Raw genomic sequence first — 20,237 nt, forward strand, 5'->3', positions numbered from 1 at the left:
GAAGAGTGTTTTTCTCCCCTCTTTCAGCATTTCATTTTTTCTCCTAGACATTGATAAGGATAGTAGAAGGTTTCTTGCTCCGGAATAGTTTAGTTTTTCATGATCGTTTTCGTTCCTAAGACTTCTCTACATAAATTATGTTTGTTATTATTGGCTAACTTCTGATCATCAGGTTGGTCCAAGTTGCTGAATGATGAATAGGTGTTGATATGTAAATGAAGGCGCTCATATGTTAATGAGCTTGTGCTGTCGCAAATAAAACACTCTTCTATACAAAGAATATTTACTGAATCTTCTAGACACATTAGTTCTGTTCCAAAACCGTCAGCTTCCTTCCTGTCTATCGTCCACATGCACTCAAAAATATGTATGCGTCATTTTATGATTAATAAATGTCCGTAACTCGCTGCTTAACTACCATAGTACGATGCATCGTTAAATAAATCAACTGGCAATAGTCACGACTTTTTCCTGAAACCGTATTGTGCGCAAATTTGTCGTTCAACCACTTAAATTATCAAATTTACACAAATTTTACACTCAAATTAATGCCAGATTTTTGCTATAAATTACGAACATGGCATTTGATGACTAATTCATCGTTAGTTCTTGATGCCAATCTCATTCAGTAATTACTGATTACATTATAAGGAATTACCTCAGTCCAAAATTTGATATTACTTACTGATTAGTTAAGCTTGTTTCCATATTAGTTAATATTAGTTATTAGTAGTAGCTGAAGTGTTAATATAGTACTACTCATTAGTCCTGCGTTACTTCCTGCATAGTAACAAATTAATATTAATGATGGACCATTATGCTAAAGTGTTACCCTTGTGGCTATAGTTGGCTTATGATGCTTTTGGGAAACACACCACTAGATGAATGTTTTCACTGAGCTTGTCGCAATGCATTCTGGGACGCTTTCCCTATGAAGGACACAAATTGCAAAATTGATGTAAATTGCGATCTTGTTAGGGAGATCGCTATAGGTTTTGAAACAGAGCTAATCGAAACAGAGCTTTTTCCGCTTAATACAGTTTCCTCAGTTCAGAATTGAACAAAGCTTGAGATAGTTGTTGTGAATAGACCAGCGTCCATAGATGACGGCCCGTGAAACTCAAGCTGGCATTGTTTGTCCTGCGCTGTCACATCACAGACTCCAGGAGCCAATTACAAGGCCGTCTTTCAATGATGAGTTAGCGAGAAGACTGACATAACGAAGCAATCAGGATATGATCCAGCAGCGTTTTGCATCGCACAATGAGATCACATCACAGAACACACACACCCAGAATGAGCATGCAGAAAAGAGGAAGCGGTTCGTGAGCACTTACTTCAAGCCCTTGCTGTTTAGTGCATGATACAAATAATCATTTGAGGAAGGAAAACAGAGGAAAGCAGATTTTGAAATATATCATGGTGTCATGACTCTCTGTAAATAAATAAGATCCAGATCCCACAACGCCTCACCTCGGCCTGTAGGGTCTCGAGCCGCATCATGTGCTGGTTGGTGGAGATGCTTTTCTCTTTGAAATCATCCCGTAAAGAATGAACCTGAGTAGACAACTGTTTCTCCACCTCGGCGGCCTGTGGACACAAACACAGACACTTCTGTTAGCTTCCCATAGACGTCTGGTCTATATAGGCTACTTGTACTGTATGTGCAGCATGTATACTGTGAATAGTATATAAATTGCCTGTATGAACGGATTATCAGGACATTTGCCAAAATGAGAAGTGCACAACCACTGGATGAATTTGGAATAACACTTTGTATTAAACTTTGCAGCCAGTGTGTGGGATACTGTATCCCACAATGCAATGCACTTGACTCTTTATTTCCAGGGTCTTTTTTATAATTTTTTTAGGCACTGGGATGATTATGATCATTTTTGTGTCACTGGATTTAAAAACATTTTTTTTAAAGATTTTTCTAATTTCTTTAAATTGTATTATTATTATTATTATTATTATTTTATATGTTTACAAGGCACTTAAACCACAGCCACTGGATTTAACTATTTGTTTATTTCATTTATATTTTGATATTTTAACAAAATCTAGTTTACAAAGGCTGCATAATATGACAATTTCTGATACTATGATAATTTTTAGCAATTAATTGAAACTATTTATTATTATTTTTACTTACTTTATTTATTTTTACAAACCTTGCAAGGTACTGATACTATGACTGACTTTGTTTGAGCCACTGTATTTAACAATTTGTTTATTTTATTTTATTATTATTATTATTTTGTTGTTGTTGTTGTTTTACAAAATCAGGTTTACAAGATATCCAGCTGATACTGTGAGTGTTTCGTAGCCACTGGATTAGCTTGTTTGAAGAAATTAGTAGCATGATTTTTAACCTTCTGACTATCTTCATAATGTTAGCACACGCTTTCTTAACACTGAGCCTGCTAACGTTATATTATTTCATCCAGAAATGTATTAAAAAAAACGAAGCCTGTTGCTGCCCTAGTATCTATGAGCATGAGTCATATTACCAGAGAAACCCCACCTACACACACACACACACACACGCACGCCCCCAGACTCACACCCACACACACGCATTGATCACACTTGGCATTTTGTAGCATCTGTAGCAGATTCCAGCAGAGATCCCTGTGTGTGGATTGGACGTCTGCGATCAGGCCACTGCAGCTGTGAAACACTCATTACCATCAGCAAGACTGCAGTCGCTAAACTGACTCACTTCATCTGTGACTGTCACCACGGCAACCCACGCCACGAGTCCCGGCTACGCGCAAACACGACTATGACGCTCACGACCGTATGAACTTTGCTGCTGCAATATCTCGCACTGAATATGTTTTTATCTGGAATTCTATCAGATTATGCGCAGGATCCAGTAACCTGCTGTACACTGTGATTTAACTCCAGGGCCGTTCACACAGCACTGCTTTTCCAACGTTTTTCTCTGTAAACATGCTCTAGATGGATGTCTTTCGCCATTGTGACAGTCAAAACAAACATTAAAAGAAGTTCAATTTAAATGACTATCATATCATAATCATATATACACAGGAATGCACGTAGACACATGCCACTCTTTATTTATACAGTGCAGTGAAGTAAAAAAAAAAAACTCCACAAGAAAATTGGTTTTGAATGATAACTTAAAACCCTTTATAAACTGAACTAGAAGGTTGTTAATCTATGGTATTTGCTTCTGCTGAAGCCGTCAGCCCGCATTTTCCCATCATATTTTTTAAATAATTGTTTAACAGTGGAATTCCTGTTGAAAAACTACATTACCCATGATGCTGTACAGAAAATTCCACCAATCAGAGAGTCGAAAAAAGCAACACCAAAACGGCAAAAAATCTATTTAGCTCCGCCCACTTTACATCAACGTTTGTAGTGCTGCGATTCACCTCGTAGCTGATTGGCTATTGCTTCATGGCTTATAATTCTTTAAACAAGACTATATTTCAAATGGGAATCAATCATCAATCCAAATTATTTCATTCGACTGAAACAGAAATTGTCCATTTAAACGTGGCTATGTGAAATCAAACCAAACAAACTCATTGCTCTGCCCCCAAAACACATGAACAAGAGAGGATGTCTCTTTATCATTGCTGAAACGAAGCAAAATAATGCTTCGCGAAAAATAAAGCGAAGATGATGAACGAACGACAAAAAATTTACATACAGTATACAAGATTATTTACAAGCAAGAGTTGGTTGCACAGCAGCAGACACTCAAAACTGTCCTGTTACTAGAGCTAACATTACAACAACTGTAAAACACAGTAAAACCAGTGTTACTCACGTATAGAGCAGAAAAAACACAACCAGCGCTGGAAAGCTTTTCTAATATTAACGCTTGCCAGATCAGTGATCATAACCCTTCTTTTTCCAGTGATATTCCTCTGACCTTTGGCTGTGTGTCCACCAAAGCGTTATTATCCAGCTGAAAACACTAGGCGCTCTGCTAAACGCCTAGCTATGAGCGCTTGAGAGCGTTTTAGCAGCGCTGCATTTTTTTCAGTTGAGACGCTTCGCTTGTTATGATACGGAATATCCGCGGAAGTGTTACTAGTATCTCATTTCACACATATTTTGTTTCTGTATTGATTCTATATTAAAATGTCGATACAATGTAACGTATTTTCTCTGGCTCTTGTTTGAAATGATTTTGTTCTGTTATTATGCTTGTTGTCGTCTGTTGACGTTGTACAAGCAGAATGTGGCGGTTGGACGGTGTGGTATTAGTCACGTCCACTGTCCACTGTGATTGGACGGTTGGGTAAAAAGTGACAGTGATGAGCGCTGCGTTTTACCCAAAGTTGAACATTCTTCAACTCTCGGCGGCCTGTAAAAAACGCAGAGCGCTTCAGCGTGAAAAATGCTTAGCTTCTCGTTACGCTCATATCATTTGAAAAAACGCGGCGCTCCCATTGAAAACAATTGAAAAAAATACGCCAGCCGCGTGAAAAAACTCTTTGGTGGACACACGGCCTTTCTCTTTTGTAATGTGTGGTGGTTTCCGGTTCGATCCACTTCCAACTGCATCTCTCAGAAATCGCTTACTGCACCTTTAAGGATTCTGACAAGTGACAAGTACCACTAAAAGTAACATTTTTGCACTTTTTTTTCTGACAGTGTGCATCACAATATATGTCAAGGTTGTAGAATCTTTATGTAAGAACTTTATTTATTCACTTTTTTTTCTTTTCTTTTTTTTTTTGACAGGAGGAATCTGATAAAAGAGTTTTTCTAAAGTAATACTCAGCAATTTTGAAGAAACTGTTTCAGAAAGCGTCACCCATCTTGACCTCGGACTCAACTTTCTGTTGGCACAGATAGACTCGAGACAGATAAAGAAATGTTTTAAGAAGCAGGTTTTCACTTGTAGGGTCCTTTGACTCATATCAGATTGCTGAACTTCTCGTAAGTTTGATATTGTTTAAGGTTTAAGCCAAAAAACGTCATCAAGATTACTTTATTGCTCGGCTGATTTATGAATCGAAAGAGAAGCAGGGAGGGAATTTGAGGGAGTTCAAGTAAGGTTATTTTAGTATTATTTATTCATATTTTGAATTAGCTTATACTTTATATTTTCAGTTTTCATTTTAGTTTAATGTTTAGTAATTTTGTAACATACTTGACATTTTTATTATAATTTTTTTTAAATATTATTATTTAGGATTAATTCATTTATTTTATTTCAGCTTTAGTTTATTTCCAGTTATTTATTTTAGTGCTTCAACTTATTTCAGATAGTTGCCAAAGCAACATTTCTACTTTATATTTAGGAGTGTAGATAAAAAATGTTCAGCTTTATTTCAATTAACAGAAATGCTTTTAATAGTTTTAGTTAATAATTTTTTTCCCTTAAAAACAGCTATAAATGAGACATAATTATTCCATTAAATAATGTGGAGCAGCTCAGATCATTCAGTCTTGAAGAAGCTGATGAGAAATGTTTGAATTATTAATATTGAAATCTCTGACTTTTTGATTGTAGACTGTCTTGGCAAATCTTAAGTTTTTTTCCCAGGACTAAAATCTGAGAAGCAGGAGATTTAATTTAGCATCTCTGCTGATTCTCAATTGTGATTTTTTTCTTTCCCAAAGGATGTAACATAATTTATAACGGCGTTTAAAACTGAAGTGTAATTACATTTGCATCACCTTCACTAATGATAATCAAAGAGCCATTAGTCATGTTGGTGTCTGTCCATTCAGCAGTGTAATCTCAGTGTGAATCGTGTCTGATGTTGTCAGGTCGACATGACCCGCGGCAGACGCGCGTCTCACACACACTCGTGTGTATTGAGCCGCAGGCGCGTCACATGGCATGCTGTGAGGTTGCATGTTCTTTTATGACTGTGCATCCGGCTCTTATTCTTTCATTTGTGCCTCATTTACATTACAAAGAGCATTGCTAAAGGAAACACCTTTTTACACTCGTTTAGAGTGTCTTATTCGTTGAATCCGAGGTTGGGGGGGGGGGGGGGGGGGGTCACGTTCCCATGGTAACACATGGATTTGAACATGACACTTGAGGTTGCCATAGCGATATGTGGGAATAGTGATCGGAGGTGCTGAGACATGCCTTAGTCATACTGTCAGAGGAGGATACCTGTGACATTTCTACAATACACTGGAGACACTCAGTAAAATGAGACCCTGGATATATTGGGTATGTGTATATTTGTGGCAATAGCCAAAAATACATTGTATGGGTCAAAATTATCGATTTTTCTTTTATGCCAAAAATCATTAGGATATTAAGTAAAGATCATGTTCCATGAAGATATTTTGTAAATTTCCTAACGTAAAGATATAAAACATGTATTTTTGTGAGTGAATGCAGCACAATCACGAACACAAATGTACAACTTTAAAGGCGATTTTCTCCATGTTTCGATTTTTTTGCACCCTCAGATTCCAGATTATCAAATCGTTGTATCTCAACCAAATATTGTCATATCATAACAAACCATACATCAATGGAAAGCGTATTTATTTAGCTTTCATATGATATGTATTTATATATATCTCAATATCAAAAAGTTCAAATTGTTTTTATGTACCTGTGGCAACAGCAATATGAAAAAAGAATTTAGGTAAATGACTAGTTTTGTCTAAGGTGAGCATTACAACTAGTGCTGATAGTGATGTGATCGAGTCTCTACACTAAGTATTAGCATTGAGCATCATCCTGTGTGTCGTCCTCTCAACCCTCTCTTGCTCATTATCCTTTTCAAACTAGACAGGGAGAAACCACCTAGCAACCACACAGAACAACCTAGCCACGCCCTGGCAACACCCTGGCAACACCCCGGCAAAACCCCAGCATAATGGCAGTGAGTTTACTGTAGTTTTAATGGGTTCTTGACTTGACTCAGCAGTCGTTCCAGAGCTCCTTCTGTCTGACCCCACAACCTGTTACCCATGTTACTTTGCCATTCATTTCCAATGCAGCCAACCAGTGAACATAATCAATGGGATCATTTATAAAATCACTCCATCTTGATAATGAAAAGTGGGTCTATTTTGTTCGGTGTCCATCTCCACTCTCTCTCTCTCTCTCTCTCTCTCTCTCTCTCTCTCTCTCTCTCTCTCTCTCTCTCTCTCTCTCTCTCTCAACCTTTGTAATGTAATTAGTAAAATGCTTCTCTCTGATCAGATTAGGCTGCTGGGGTTTTGGCTTTTTTGACAACCTCCTGCTTCCAGGACTGGCAGGCAGACGTGTGTGTGTGTGTGTGTGTGTGTGTGTGTGTGTGTGTGCAACAGAAAGCATCTGTCCAACACAACACAATATGTTCAGTACATCAGCTAAACATTAATGCTGTCTGTATTTGCTAGGCTTTACCTGTTGTTAAGCTCTACTTCATTATCTAGTTAAGTTGCCACTGTCCCTCCAGTAGAAAATATCTTATTTATATGTCGACTGTGTCTCAGATGTTTGACATATTTCAGTAAGGTCCATCAGTTAACATAACTTAATGCATTATCTAACAAAGAGCAATACATTTTTTTACAGTTTCATTTATCTTTGTTAACGTTAGTTATTAATAACACAACTGTTCATTGCTTGTTCATGTCAGCTCAGGTCCATTAAATAATACTAACATATATAACTTTTTGAATTTAAAAATGTAGTAGTAAATTCTGAAATAAACATTAAGATTAATAAATGCTTTAGAAGTATGTTTCATTGTTAGTTCATGTTAACTACTGTTAACAAATGAAACCCTATTTTAAAGTGTTATTGATGTTTCTCCTAAAAGTTCCTTGAGATAAATAATTAAAAATGCAACTGTTGCATATAATAAAAGTATAGAGCTATATTGGGAAAAATCATATTGAGAGCAAAGTTTTCTCTTCTGAAACTCTTCTTTCTCAGGTTTTCCTAAATAAATATTTACATAACAGCATGCCGTTCTTGCTGTCCTCTCTTGCTCTGTTTCCGTCGGCTGTTCCTAATGCTGTTGGTAAAGGAAAGAGGATCTGGATTAAACCCTAATCCCACCTGAGTTCATGCATGAGTCACTCTGCCTTATGTCACTTGCTGTTGCTTGTCCCACTGAAGGAAGGTCATCTGAGTCTGAACTCTGCAGCAACAGATCCATTAGCAGATCTGTCAAGCCCATCTAGTTATCTCATATTCAGAGCCTCTTTCTTGCTTCAGAGAACATCACCATCAGCAGCCAACTAGCTTCTGGGTTTAATTACTTAAACAAATTGAAAACACCAGGGGAACTACTGATGGTAACTGGCCAAACCTTGACCCCTTACTACTGTACAAGAAATTTGTTTATATTTTGCTGGAATATATTACTATGTAGTCAAAATTTGGCTCGTTAGTTCTAGTAGTTAGCCCAGGCTGATATATGTCAGAACTACATCATTCTGATATAAAAACCAATGAACCAATGAGGTTCATTCTCGTGTTATACAGCACGTTTGAGCTTCAGCAAGAACCAATGAGGTTCATTCTCGTGTTATACAGCACGTTTGAGCTTCAGCAAGAACCAATAAGGTTCATTCTTGTGTTACGCAGCACGTTTGAGCTTCAGCAAGAACCAATGAGGTTCATTATCGTGTTACGCAGCACGTTTGAGCTTCAGCAAGAACCAATGAGGTTCATTCTCGTGTTATACAGCAAGTTTGAGCTTCAGCAAGAACCAATAAGGTTCATTCTTGTGTTACGCAGCACATTTGAGCTTCAGCAAGAACCAATGAGGTTCATTATCGTGTTACGCAGCACGTTTGAGCTTCAGCAAAAACCAATGAGATTCATTCTCGTGTTACGCAGCACGTTTGAGCTTCTGCAGGAACCAATGAGGTTCATTCTTGTGTTACGCAGAACGTTTGAGCTTCTGCAGGAACCAATGAGGTTCATTATCGTGTTACGCAGCACGTTTGAGCTTCAGCAAGAACCAATGAGGTTCATTCTCGTGTTATACAGCACGTTTGAGCTTCAGCAAGAACCAATGAGATTCATTCTCGTGTTACGCAGCACGTTTGAGCTTCTGCAGGAACCAATGAGGTTCATTCTCGTGTTACGCAGCACGCTTGAGCTTCAGAAAGAACCAATAAAGTTCACTCTCGTGTTACGCAGCAAGTTTGAGCTTCAGCAAGAACCAATGAGGTTCATTATCGTGTTACGCAGCACGTTTGAGCTTCAGCAAGAACCAATGCGGTTCATTCTTGTGTTACGCAGCACGTTTGAGCTTTAGGAAGAACCAATAAGGTTCATTCTCGTGTTATACAGCACGTTTGAGCTTCTGCAGGAACCAATGAGGTTCATTCTCGTGTTACGCAGCACGTTTGAGCTTCTGCAGGAACCAGTGAGGTTCATTCTCGTGTTACGCAGCACGTTTGAGCTTCAGGAAGAACCAATGAGGTTCATTCTCGAGTTACGCAGCACGTTTGAGCTTCTGCAGGAACCAATGAGGTTCATTCTCGTGTTACGCAGCACGTTTGAGCTTCAGAAAGAACCAATAAGGTTCATTCTCGTGTTACGCAGCACGTTTGAGCTTCTGCAGGAACCAATAAGGTTCATTCTTGTGTTACGCAGCACGTTTGAGCTTCAGCAAGAACCAATGAGGTTCATTATCATGTTACGCAGCACGTTTGAGCTTCAGCAAGAACCAATGAGGTTCATTCTCGTGTTACGCAGCACGTTTGAGCTTCAGCAAGAACCAATGAGGTTCATTATCGTGTTACGCAGCACGTTTGAGCTTCAGCAAAAACCAATGAGATTCATTCTCGTGTTACGCAGCACGTTTGAGCTTCTGCAGGAACCAATGAGGTTCATTCTTGTGTTACGCAGAACGTTTGAGCTTCTGCAGGAACCAATGAGGTTCATTCTTGTGTTACGCAGCACGTTTGAGCTTCTGCAGGAACCAATGAGGTTCATTCTTGTGTTACGCAGAACGTTTGAGCTTCAGCAAGAACCAATGAGGTTCATTCTCGTGTTATACAGCACGCTTGAGCTTCAGAAAGAACCAATAAAGTTCACTCTCGTGTTACGCAGCAAGTTTGAGCTTCAGCAAGAACCAATGAGGTTCATTATCGTGTTACGCAGCACGTTTGAGCTTCAGCAAGAACCAATGCGGTTCATTCTTGTGTTACGCAGCACGTTTGAGCTTTAGGAAGAACCAATAAGGTTCATTCTCGTGTTATACAGCACGTTTGAGCTTCTGCAGGAACCAATGAGGTTCATTCTCGTGTTACGCAGCACGTTTGAGCTTCTGCAGGAACCAGTGAGGTTCATTCTCGTGTTACGCAGCACGTTTGAGCTTCAGGAAGAACCAATGAGGTTCATTCTCGAGTTACGCAGCACGTTTGAGCTTCTGCAGGAAACAATGAGGTTCATTCTCGTGTTACGCAGCACGTTTGAGCTTCAGAAAGAACCAATAAGGTTCATTCTCGTGTTACGCAGCACGTTTGAGCTTCTGCAGGAACCAATAAGGTTCATTTTTGTGTTACGCAGCACGTTTGAGCTTCAGCAAGAACCAATGAGGTTCATTATCATGTTACGCAGCACGTTTGAGCTTCAGCAAGAACCAATGAGGTTCATTCTCGTGTTACGCAGCACGTTTGAGCTTCTGCAGGAACCAATAAGGTTCATTCTCGTGTTACGCAGCACGTTTGAGCTTCAGCAAGAACCAATGAGGGTCATTCTCGTGTTATACAGCACGTTTGAGCTTCAGAAAGAACCAATAAGGTTCATTCTCGTGTTACGCAGCACGTTTGAGCTTCTGCAGGAACCAATGAGGTTCATTCTCGTGTTACGCAGCACGTTTGAGCTTCAGCAAGAACCAATGAGATTCATTCTCGTGTTACGCAGCACGTTTGAGCTTCTGCAGGAACCAATGAGGTTCATTCTCATGTTACGCAGAACGTTTGAGCTTCAGCAAGAACCAATGAGTTTCATTCTCGTGTTACTCAGCACGTTTGAGCTTCAGCAAGAACCAATGAGGTTCATTCTCGTGTTATACAGCACGTTTGAGCTTCAGCAAGAACCAATGAGGGTCATTCTCGTGTTATACAGCACGTTTGAGCTTCAGAAAGAACCAATAAGGTTCATTCTCGTGTTACGCAGCACGTTTGAGCTTCTGCAGGAACCAATGAGGTTCATTCTCGTGTTACGCAGCACGTTTGAGCTTCAGCAAGAACCAATGAGATTCATTCTCGTGTTACGCAGCACGTTTGAGCTTCTGCAGGAACCAATGAGGTTCATTCTCATGTTACGCAGAACGTTTGAGCTTCAGCAAGAACCAATGAGGTTCATTCTCGTGTTATACAGCACGTTTGAGCTTCAGAAAGAACCAATAAGGTTCATTCTCGTGTTACGCAGCACGTTTGAGCTTCTGCAGGAACCAATGAGGTTCATTCTCGTGTTACGCAGAATGTATGAGAATGTGCAAGAACCAATGATGTTCATTCTTGTTACGCAGCACGTTTGAGCTTCAGTAAGAACCAATGAGGTTCATTCTCATGTTACGCAGAACGTTTGAGCTTCAGCAAGAACCAATGAGTTTCATTCTCGTGTTACGCAGCACGTTTGAGCTTCAGCAAGAACCAATGAGGTTCATTCTCGTGTTACGCAGAACGTTTGAGCTTCAGCAAGAACCAATGAGGTTCATTCTCGTGTTACGCAGAACGTGTGAGCTTCAGCAAGAACCAGAGTTTCATTCTCGTGTTACGCAGAACGTTTGAGCTTCTGCAAGAACCAATGAGTTTCATTCTCGTGTTACGCAGAACGTTTGAGCTTCAGCAAGAACCAATGAGTTTCATTCTCGTGTTACGCAGAACGTTTGAGCTTCAGCAAGAACCAATGAGGTTCATTCTCGTGTTACGCAGCACGTTTGAGCTTCAGCAAGAACCAATGAGGTTCATTCTCGTGTTATGCAAGAACCAATGAGGTTCATTCTCGTGTTACGCAGAACGTTTGAGCTTCAGCAAGAACCAATGAGGTTCATTCTCGTGTTACGCAGAACGTTTGAGCTTCAGCAAGAACCAATGAGGTTCATTCTCATGTTACGCAGAACGTTTGATAATCTGCAAGAACCAATGAGGTTCATTCTCATGTTACGCAGCACGTTTGAGAATCTGCAAGAACCAATGAGGTTCATTCTCGTGTTACGCAGAACGTTTGATAATCTGCAAGAACCAATGAGGTTCATTCTTGTGTTACGCAGAACGTTTGATAATCTGCAAGAACCAATGAGGTTCATTCTTGTGTTACGCAGAACGTTTGAGCTTCAGCAAGAACCAATGAGGTTCATTCTCATGTTACGCAGAACGTTTGATAATCTGCAAGAACCAATGAGGTTCATTCTCATGTTACGCAGCACGTTTGAGAATCTGCAAGAACCAATGAGGTTCATTCTCGTGTTACGCAGCACGTTTGAGAATCTGCAAGAACCAATGAGGTTCATTCTCGTGTTACGCAGCACGTTTGAGAATCTGCAAGAACCAATGAGGTTCATTCTTGTGTTATACAGCACGTTTGAGCTTTAGCAAGAACCAATGAGGTTCATTCTTGTGTTACGCAGCACGTTTGAGCTTCAGCAAGAACCAATGAGGTTCATTCTCGTGTTACGCAGCACGTTTGAGAATCTGCAAGAACCAATGAGGTTCATTCTTGAGCATCAAGGAAGTTCGGTTGAGCTTCTATTTATGTTCGCTTAGCAATGTTTATATTTAAATAAAAGTCTAAATTCAATCTGTTCATCATATAAAGCGATTGAGTCTCTTCAGAAAATTTGGTCTATACCGCTCGATTAATTTGGATTAGTTTTACAATCTCTTCATGAACTCTTTGAAGCGTCAAAGTGTTAGTTGCGTAGCTGTAAACAGAGGGACAGAAAACTCTCAGATTTCATAAAAAAAAATCAAAGAATGAAATTCAAAAAATGAAAGCCTTACGGGTTTGTAACGACATGAGGGTGAGTAATTAATGACAGAATTTTCATTTTTGGGTGAACTAACCCTTTAAAGTGGCAGACGACAGTATGCGCTTAGAATAAACAGAACAATCTTCCGCTAATATAGTTATAGTTATCATTTATTTTTCTTTTATTTATTTATTTATTTTAACTTCTAAAAAATGAACTACTATAGTTCCTGGTGTGAATAGGCCTTTATTCTCTTTTTATTCTTTTCTGAGAACATGTTCTGGTTTTACTGGTGTTATTGCCCTCAGCTGGAAGACCTTGTGCTGCCAGTCTTGATTAGTTTATCATCATCAATTCTTCTGCCATTATGTGTGACCATTAATAGAACCACATGTGGTAATAGGACGTGTGTGTATTGTGTGTTTGTCGGAGTAAATGAAATTGACTAGGATTGACAGCATTAAAGCATTATGAGGCCTGAGTGTGAGTGTTATGGACAGCTGCAGTAAATCTGAATGGTAAAAACATTAACATCAGTCTGTCAGGGGGACGCTGGTGTTTGGATCCAGGAAGAGATTGTTGTGTGACCTCAGCTGCGTCATTGCCACAACACCACAGCCATCCTGGGGCAAAATCAATGAGACTCAATCTGACAATTCAAACGCGTCTGGGAACAAGAGTTGTGCAAAGATCCTGCCATTACTGAAGCACAAACCAAACTCAGTGTGGCATTCTACCTGCAAATCTCAATTTCCTGCCATATCAATCAACCTTAGTTTCCCATCATTACTCAGTCACTGATTTACAACGATTAACCGTAATTTCTCAGAAGGCAATCATTTTTAAATTCCATCATGTTTAGAAGTGACTTCAGCCAGAGTGAAAATAATTGTATTTTTTATTAACCCTAATATTTTTATTTAAAAAAATGTGTCCTACCTATGCATGATTATATGGCTAATTACAATGAATTATTTGAATTAAGCATTGTTTGTTGCATTGTTGTTTTTCCTGCTGTCAGAATATATACAATCAGAAAAAATCTGTAGTATATTTTTGGGTTGCCCAAATCCACCATCTGAGAATTACTGTATTAAACTAGCATACATTTTAAATTCAATTCAAGGTTTCTTTTTTTTGTGTGTGTGTGTGTGTGTGTGTGTGTGTGTGTGTGTGTGTGTGTGTGTGTGTGTGTGTGTGTGTGTGTGTGTGTGTGTGTGTGTGTGTGTGTGTGTGTGTGTGTGTGTGTGTGTGTGTGTGTGTGTGTGTGTGTCGCTTTTCACAATACAAATTGTTTTAAAGCAGCTTTACAGAAAATAAGTACCGGTAATTAAATATTACAATCAAGAAACCAGGTGACATATATGACACATGCAAAACTGCGTTCTCTCACACAATGCATGTTACCGAACAGATTTTGTCTGATGGCCAAAACACATTCAGGTTCAACAGTAGCAAAACTGCAAAACTTGTAAAAAACATTATAGTCAAACACAAAACATCCAAAGCTACAAAATGTTTTGTTTTTTTCATCTGCCTCATTCATTGGCCGCAACGTAAAGAAGTGCAGTGAAATGTCCTGTGCATCTTCAAGGTCGCCCTGCTGGACTGTGAAATAGGTAGATTGCATGATTCTGAGAACAGAATGGAGTGTAGTGTAATTTTGATGAGTTTGCGTGTGGTCGTGTCTCAGGAAGCTGAGGGGACACCCTGTGTGCCGGAGCCATGAAATTTATTCATAGTCTGCATGTTTTTTCCACCTCCCTCTGTATGGATTTACAAGCACCATAATCAATAATCAATTATGGCTTTTTATGAGAACACTATGTGTTTTTTTGGCAATGATTTTTTGGTTTGATCTCCGTAATGAGCGAGCCAAGAGCCAAACACTTCACCTCTAAATTGTCTCTAATAACTTAATGGTACCTATATGGTATCTATATTTGGTAGAAGGTTTTATCCAAAGCTGATTGTATTTTTTTTTTTAATACAACTGTTAATTGTTGGGTCATGTTAATGATATTAACAAAGACAACTTTTGATTTTAATAATAAATTAGTCAATGTAGAAATGATCATTAACTAAGATTAATGAAGTGCCACTATTATGCTTTTTCGAAAATTACCTTTCATGTAGTGTGTAATATTTGTGAAATGTTTGTGAACATAAAATGTCTGCAAAGTTTCAAAGATCAAAGTGCACAACAAATAAGGTTATAGTCTCCTAAAAGAAACGAGTCGTCAGCAATTCCAGTCTCACTTCCTGTTACATAACCACATTTGCCATCGTTCCTGCTCGTATCACTGTGTATCCATTGCTGAGGAAGAGCTGAAATTCAGATATAGTAAAGGGGATTTTGTTTCCACAACTCGCTGTAAGCGGTCGACCAATCACAACAGACTAGGCCATCTGACCAATCAGAGCAGAGTAGACCACTCACAACAGATTGGGCCATTTGACCAATCAGAGCAGAGTAAACCAATAACAACAGATTGGGCCATTTGACCAATCAGAGCAGAGTAAACCAATCACAACAGACTGGGACCAATCAAAACAGATTGGGCCATTTGACCAATCAGAGCAGAGTAGACCAATCAGAACAGACCAAGCCATCTGACCAATCAGAGCAGAGTAGACCAATCACAACAGACTGGGTCCTCTGACCAATCAGAACAGAGTAGACCAATCAGAACAGACCAAGCCATCTGACCAATCAGAACAGAGTAGACCAATCAGAACAGACCAAGCCATCTGACCAATCAGAGCAGAGCAGACCAATCACAACAGACTGGGTCATCTGACCAATCAGAGCAGAATTTTTTTTTTACCTTGGATGCATGTAAACCTATTATAGGAGACTCCCAAATAAATTTAGAAACCTTTAAAAAAGCGGGCACTTTAAAAGTATTTTAATTGTTAATTCACATTAACTAATGCAGTTAGCTCATGTTAACAACTGGAACCTTATTGTAAAGTGTCACCAAGAAAGAAACTGTGTAAGAAATGTGTTATATAAATACCTAAAACAATCTACAGGAACAGGATACATTCTACACATCAAAGTTGCATAGAAATAAAGCAAAATACTGCTATAGAACCATTTTGCAAGCAGATTCAGCTTCAAGTTTTCAAAGCATTCCTTCATCATAAAGCGTTCTGCCCTCTTCTGACCCACTGCACACTGTAAGCACTCCTGTGACTCCAGCCAGCATCTCCACCTGTTTGAGTTCACTTATCGGAGACCAGCCAGTAAGAGCTGTGCGTGTAAACCTCACTCCCCTGGTCTCAAGAGACACACTAGCGGCTGGCGGTAGAGGCTACAGCCTTTAGCGTCCTTCCCATGCCGGAGAACCGGAGGGGTCACACACACACACACACACACACACACACACACACACACACACACTCACCCTGCTGAGCTGCTCCAGAAGCCGATGGTTCTGTTCTGACAGCTCGCTGATGGCTCGGCTCTTGTCCCGGTCGGCCTCCCGCAGCTGCACCTGATGTCTCTCCAGCTCCCCCTGCAGGTGTTGCACATCTGTCTCCAGTTCAGCCACCCGGCCTTCCCATTCACCCTCGCGACTCTCCAAACGACGACGCAGCTCATGTTTTTCCTGCTCCAGGAGCTGGAAGACAAACAGGGTCACTGACATTTATTTAGAATTAAATGCTTTTTAAATTCCAATTCAATTCCTGGATGTGAGGAACTAATCATCTGGATTTGCCAAAGTTTGCCAGGTTAGATCAAATCTTTGACAGATATAGTTTTCTGTAAGTGGCAAATAAACTAGAAAGGCAATAAAACTGAATGTTTTGTGAATGAGTTGAGTTGAGAACTGAATGAGTTACACTCCCATTCACAAGTTTTGAGGAAATTAATACTTTTCTTCTGCAAGGATGATCAAAAGTGACAGTAAAGACATTTATAATGTTACAAAAAGATACTTAGAAATGTTTCTTGAGCAGCAAATCCACATATTAGAATGATTTCTGAAGGATCATGTGACACTGAAGACTGGAGTAATGATGCTGAAAATTCAGCTTTGATCACAGAAATATATTACATTTTAAAATATATTCACATAGAAAACAGTAATTTGAAATTGTAATAATATTTCACAATATTACTGTTCTTACTGTATTTTTGATTAAATAAACAGAGCCTTGAGGGAGCAGAAGAGACTCTTTCAAAAACATTAAAATATCTTGCCAACCCCAAACATTTGTGAAATAATCTGTCCTTAGTACTTTTGGACAGACAGAAATTCTAATTAAACTTCTGTTTATCTGTGTATTATATATAGCAGTATTAGTTCTAACCCTATTAGTTCTAAGCTATTGTGGCATCAACTATTTTAAATAACCCCGCCCCTATTAGAACAGCATGTGATTGGTCGCCTTACATGTTGGTCATATGGTCTCTTCCTGTCTAAGCGAGGCAGAAAAGCTGTAATGCTAGTTAGACGTGTGGATTTGATGGTTTGAGAGGGTCAGGCAGGTCCAGTCCCGGCACCTCTGAGAGCACTAGCTGTAATTGCAGAAAATGAAATCTGGCGCTGATTAAAGCCCGTGAAATCCACTGTGAAGGCTATCAAACTAACTAACCGTTAGAAGTCATTTCAATGCTGATTACTCGCTTTTGTAAGAGGGTGTTAATATGAATAAATAAGGATTCCGCAAATGAAGAGCAATTGTCAGAAAATATAAGTAAAGAAAGAAATATATGAACTACTGTAGGATGTAGATTAAGACGAGGGGTTTAAGTCAAAGATGTGAAACCGGGCAGGAGAGACAACTACATGGAGAACTGCCAGGAACCTGTCGAGTATCTGGCCCTCGGACGGCTGAAAGGAGCCAAAGCACATTGTGAATTGATGAAAAAACCATCAAAGCCCATATAGGCCTGAACGAGGTTCAACTCAGTCAACGTCTTCACACAGTCTACATTCACTGACAGTAAACGCTTCTCAGACGCAGTCTTGACAAACCGCAGCATATATGGATGACGTTCGCTCTGGTTCGAGTGTTTTCACAATGCCATCACTATCATAGACATTATGACTGTATAAAAGAGATAATAATATGAGTCTTAAAAACCATTAGCATTTAAGATGTGTGGATTTATGCATATATTTGTGCAGTTGTAAATAGTCTTGAGAGACAGGTGGAGTTGGGAAGTCTTCAGGAGCTCAGCATGAGGAATAATGTTACACACTAGGAGACTAAATGTGTTCAAGTCATTTAAATGATTTGCTTTCATCATGCTCTTAATATTATGATACATCCTGATTAATAATTTAAAAAAGACTGACTGCACACCCATGTTAGCAACACACGCATGCAAAATCAATCACAGCACTACTGATAAACAAAGTATTAAATTACACTTTAAATTGGTTACACTTTATTTTAATGTGACGCAGTTACATTGTAATTACTCAAACAAACACTGAGTAATATTAATAAACTACTTTAGAGTTATGGTTAGGGTTTGGTTTATGGTTAGCACTTGTGATTATGAATAATTTACTCTTAGTAATATAGTAAGTACATGTAGTAATGTGTGTAACTACATCACCTTAAAATAAAGTTTTACCAATAAATTTACTTGATTATTGATATTTGGGGGGTTACTTTTCATTTCCTATTCCAAGTGTATTCAGTCCCCTTCCCAGCATGCACTGGGACATGAAAACTTACTATGGTTTTATTTACATTTGTAGTCACGTTTACGCTAGTAACTTTTCGTGGGTGAGGTCAGGATGATTTTGTTTTCTAAAAAGAAATGTATGAGTTACCCTAGTCGTGTTTCATGTACATATAAATGTGTGTGTGTGTGTGTGTGTGTGTGTGTGTGTGTGTGTGTGTGTGTGTGTGTGTGTGTGTGTGTGTGTGTGTGTGTGTGTGTGTGTGTGTGTGTGTGCGCGCTAAAACCCGAATTATAAACCATTCTGCAGAAAACTTTAGCAATCCGACGGCAGAACTTATGGCATGTCAACTTGACTTATTAAGTTCCAGACTTTTTTTTTTTCTTAATGCAAACTGTTGGGCAGTGTATAGGCTACACCCAAGTGGAGTTTTAGAGCTCCTCACCTCCAGTTTGTCGTTTAAATCCTTGGTAATTTTGTCATATTGCTTTGTGAGGTCTTGGTTTCTTTCAAGTAGAGCTTTGCCCAGTTTAGCAGCGAGGACCAAGTCCTTCTCTTTCTGCCGGAAGAGCGACAGTAGATCAGAGTCCTGTCCGCTCACAGGTGTCTCTGAGGCGGATACCTCCAGATCGTCCTCCCGTTCCCCGGTGAGCATGGCCAGCTCCTCCTCCAAAGCCATGCCGAGCCCCCCGGGCGCGGTGTGTATCAGCGAGAGGGTCTGATATTCCCCGGTGTCTGGCGAGCTTTGACGGCCGGGATCGAGCGCGAGTTCCATGCGGTCGCTGTCCAGCGTCGGAGGTGCTGAAATCGCGCTGCGCAGGTCGAGGCAAGACGCGGACATCGCCGGAAAAACGACAGATTGAGCGCTTTAGACCCGGTGAACCCGCGTTAGTCCTGGGTCCGGGTGACCTGTTTGGCTCTGGGTCGATGATAACGCCATTGAAATGGGTAAATCGTTTCCAGTATGGTTATATGAGCTCTAATCACTGTCTTGCCTCAACGTCTCCAGTGACAATCAATCTATCATTTAGCCCAATAAAATCCATCAATCTGTTTAGAACACTCTAGAGATGGCTGACCTTCACGTTAACCCCCTTTATGATCACCGTCCAGTCGTTGTGTCCACTCCAGAGCACCGGGGTCCCGGTTATTCCCCATTATCGTCGCCCCTCGCTCACATCCCTGGCCTATACGACACACAAATACACGGATTTCTCTCGTGCGCGAGCCTCCTCCCAGCCCCACGCGCGCTCTCTGCGTCCGTGACGTCAGCTAATCAACCTGCTCCTCGTAGCCACCCATTGGTCGATTGTGATAACGCCATATGCTATAGAAGAACTGGGTGAAAGACATGTGAATGTTGCTGCTGCTGCTGCTGATGGTGTGATGGGAAACACAGTCTGTTCTGGATGGTTAATGACCTCTCTCTTAGATAAGCTCAAGACTGATGTGGCCTTTTCATAATATACTGTATATTATTTGGTTTACCCAATACTGCTTATCTTTTAGGTCTCGTGAAAGAGTCAAGTCAAGTCAAGTCAAGTTTATTTGTATAGCGCTTTTCACAATACAGATTGCATCAAAGCAGCTTCACAGTATTAAATTAAAATAATACAACAAAGTTTGTTTCAAGAGGAATTTATTGATTGATAAAATTAAATTAAATATCCCCAAAATATCCCCAACTGAG

At 39.7% G+C, this 20,237-nt stretch overlaps 1 protein-coding gene across 1 annotated transcript in view; it reads right to left on the bottom strand.

Moving 5' to 3' along the window:
* Positions 1–19,780, bottom strand: part of bicdl1 (BICD family like cargo adaptor 1) — a 38,238-nt gene extending 18,458 nt beyond the window's left edge. Inside the window, exons 1-3 of the mRNA XM_082187863.1 lie at positions 18,993–19,780; positions 16,310–16,525; positions 1,474–1,590 (exon numbers count right to left, since the gene is read on the bottom strand). Of these exons, the coding sequence (XP_082043989.1) occupies positions 1,474–1,590; positions 16,310–16,525; positions 18,993–19,388 (729 nt within the window). The 5' untranslated portion in view covers positions 19,389–19,780. The remainder of the gene's footprint in view (positions 1–1,473; positions 1,591–16,309; positions 16,526–18,992) is intronic.
* Positions 19,781–20,237: the final 457 nt, after the last annotated feature.

The sequence above is a fragment of the Leuciscus leuciscus genome (genome assembly GCF_965113295.1).
Source record: "Leuciscus leuciscus genome assembly, chromosome: 13".
In the NCBI taxonomy this organism is placed as follows: Eukaryota; Metazoa; Chordata; class Actinopteri; order Cypriniformes; family Leuciscidae; genus Leuciscus; species Leuciscus leuciscus.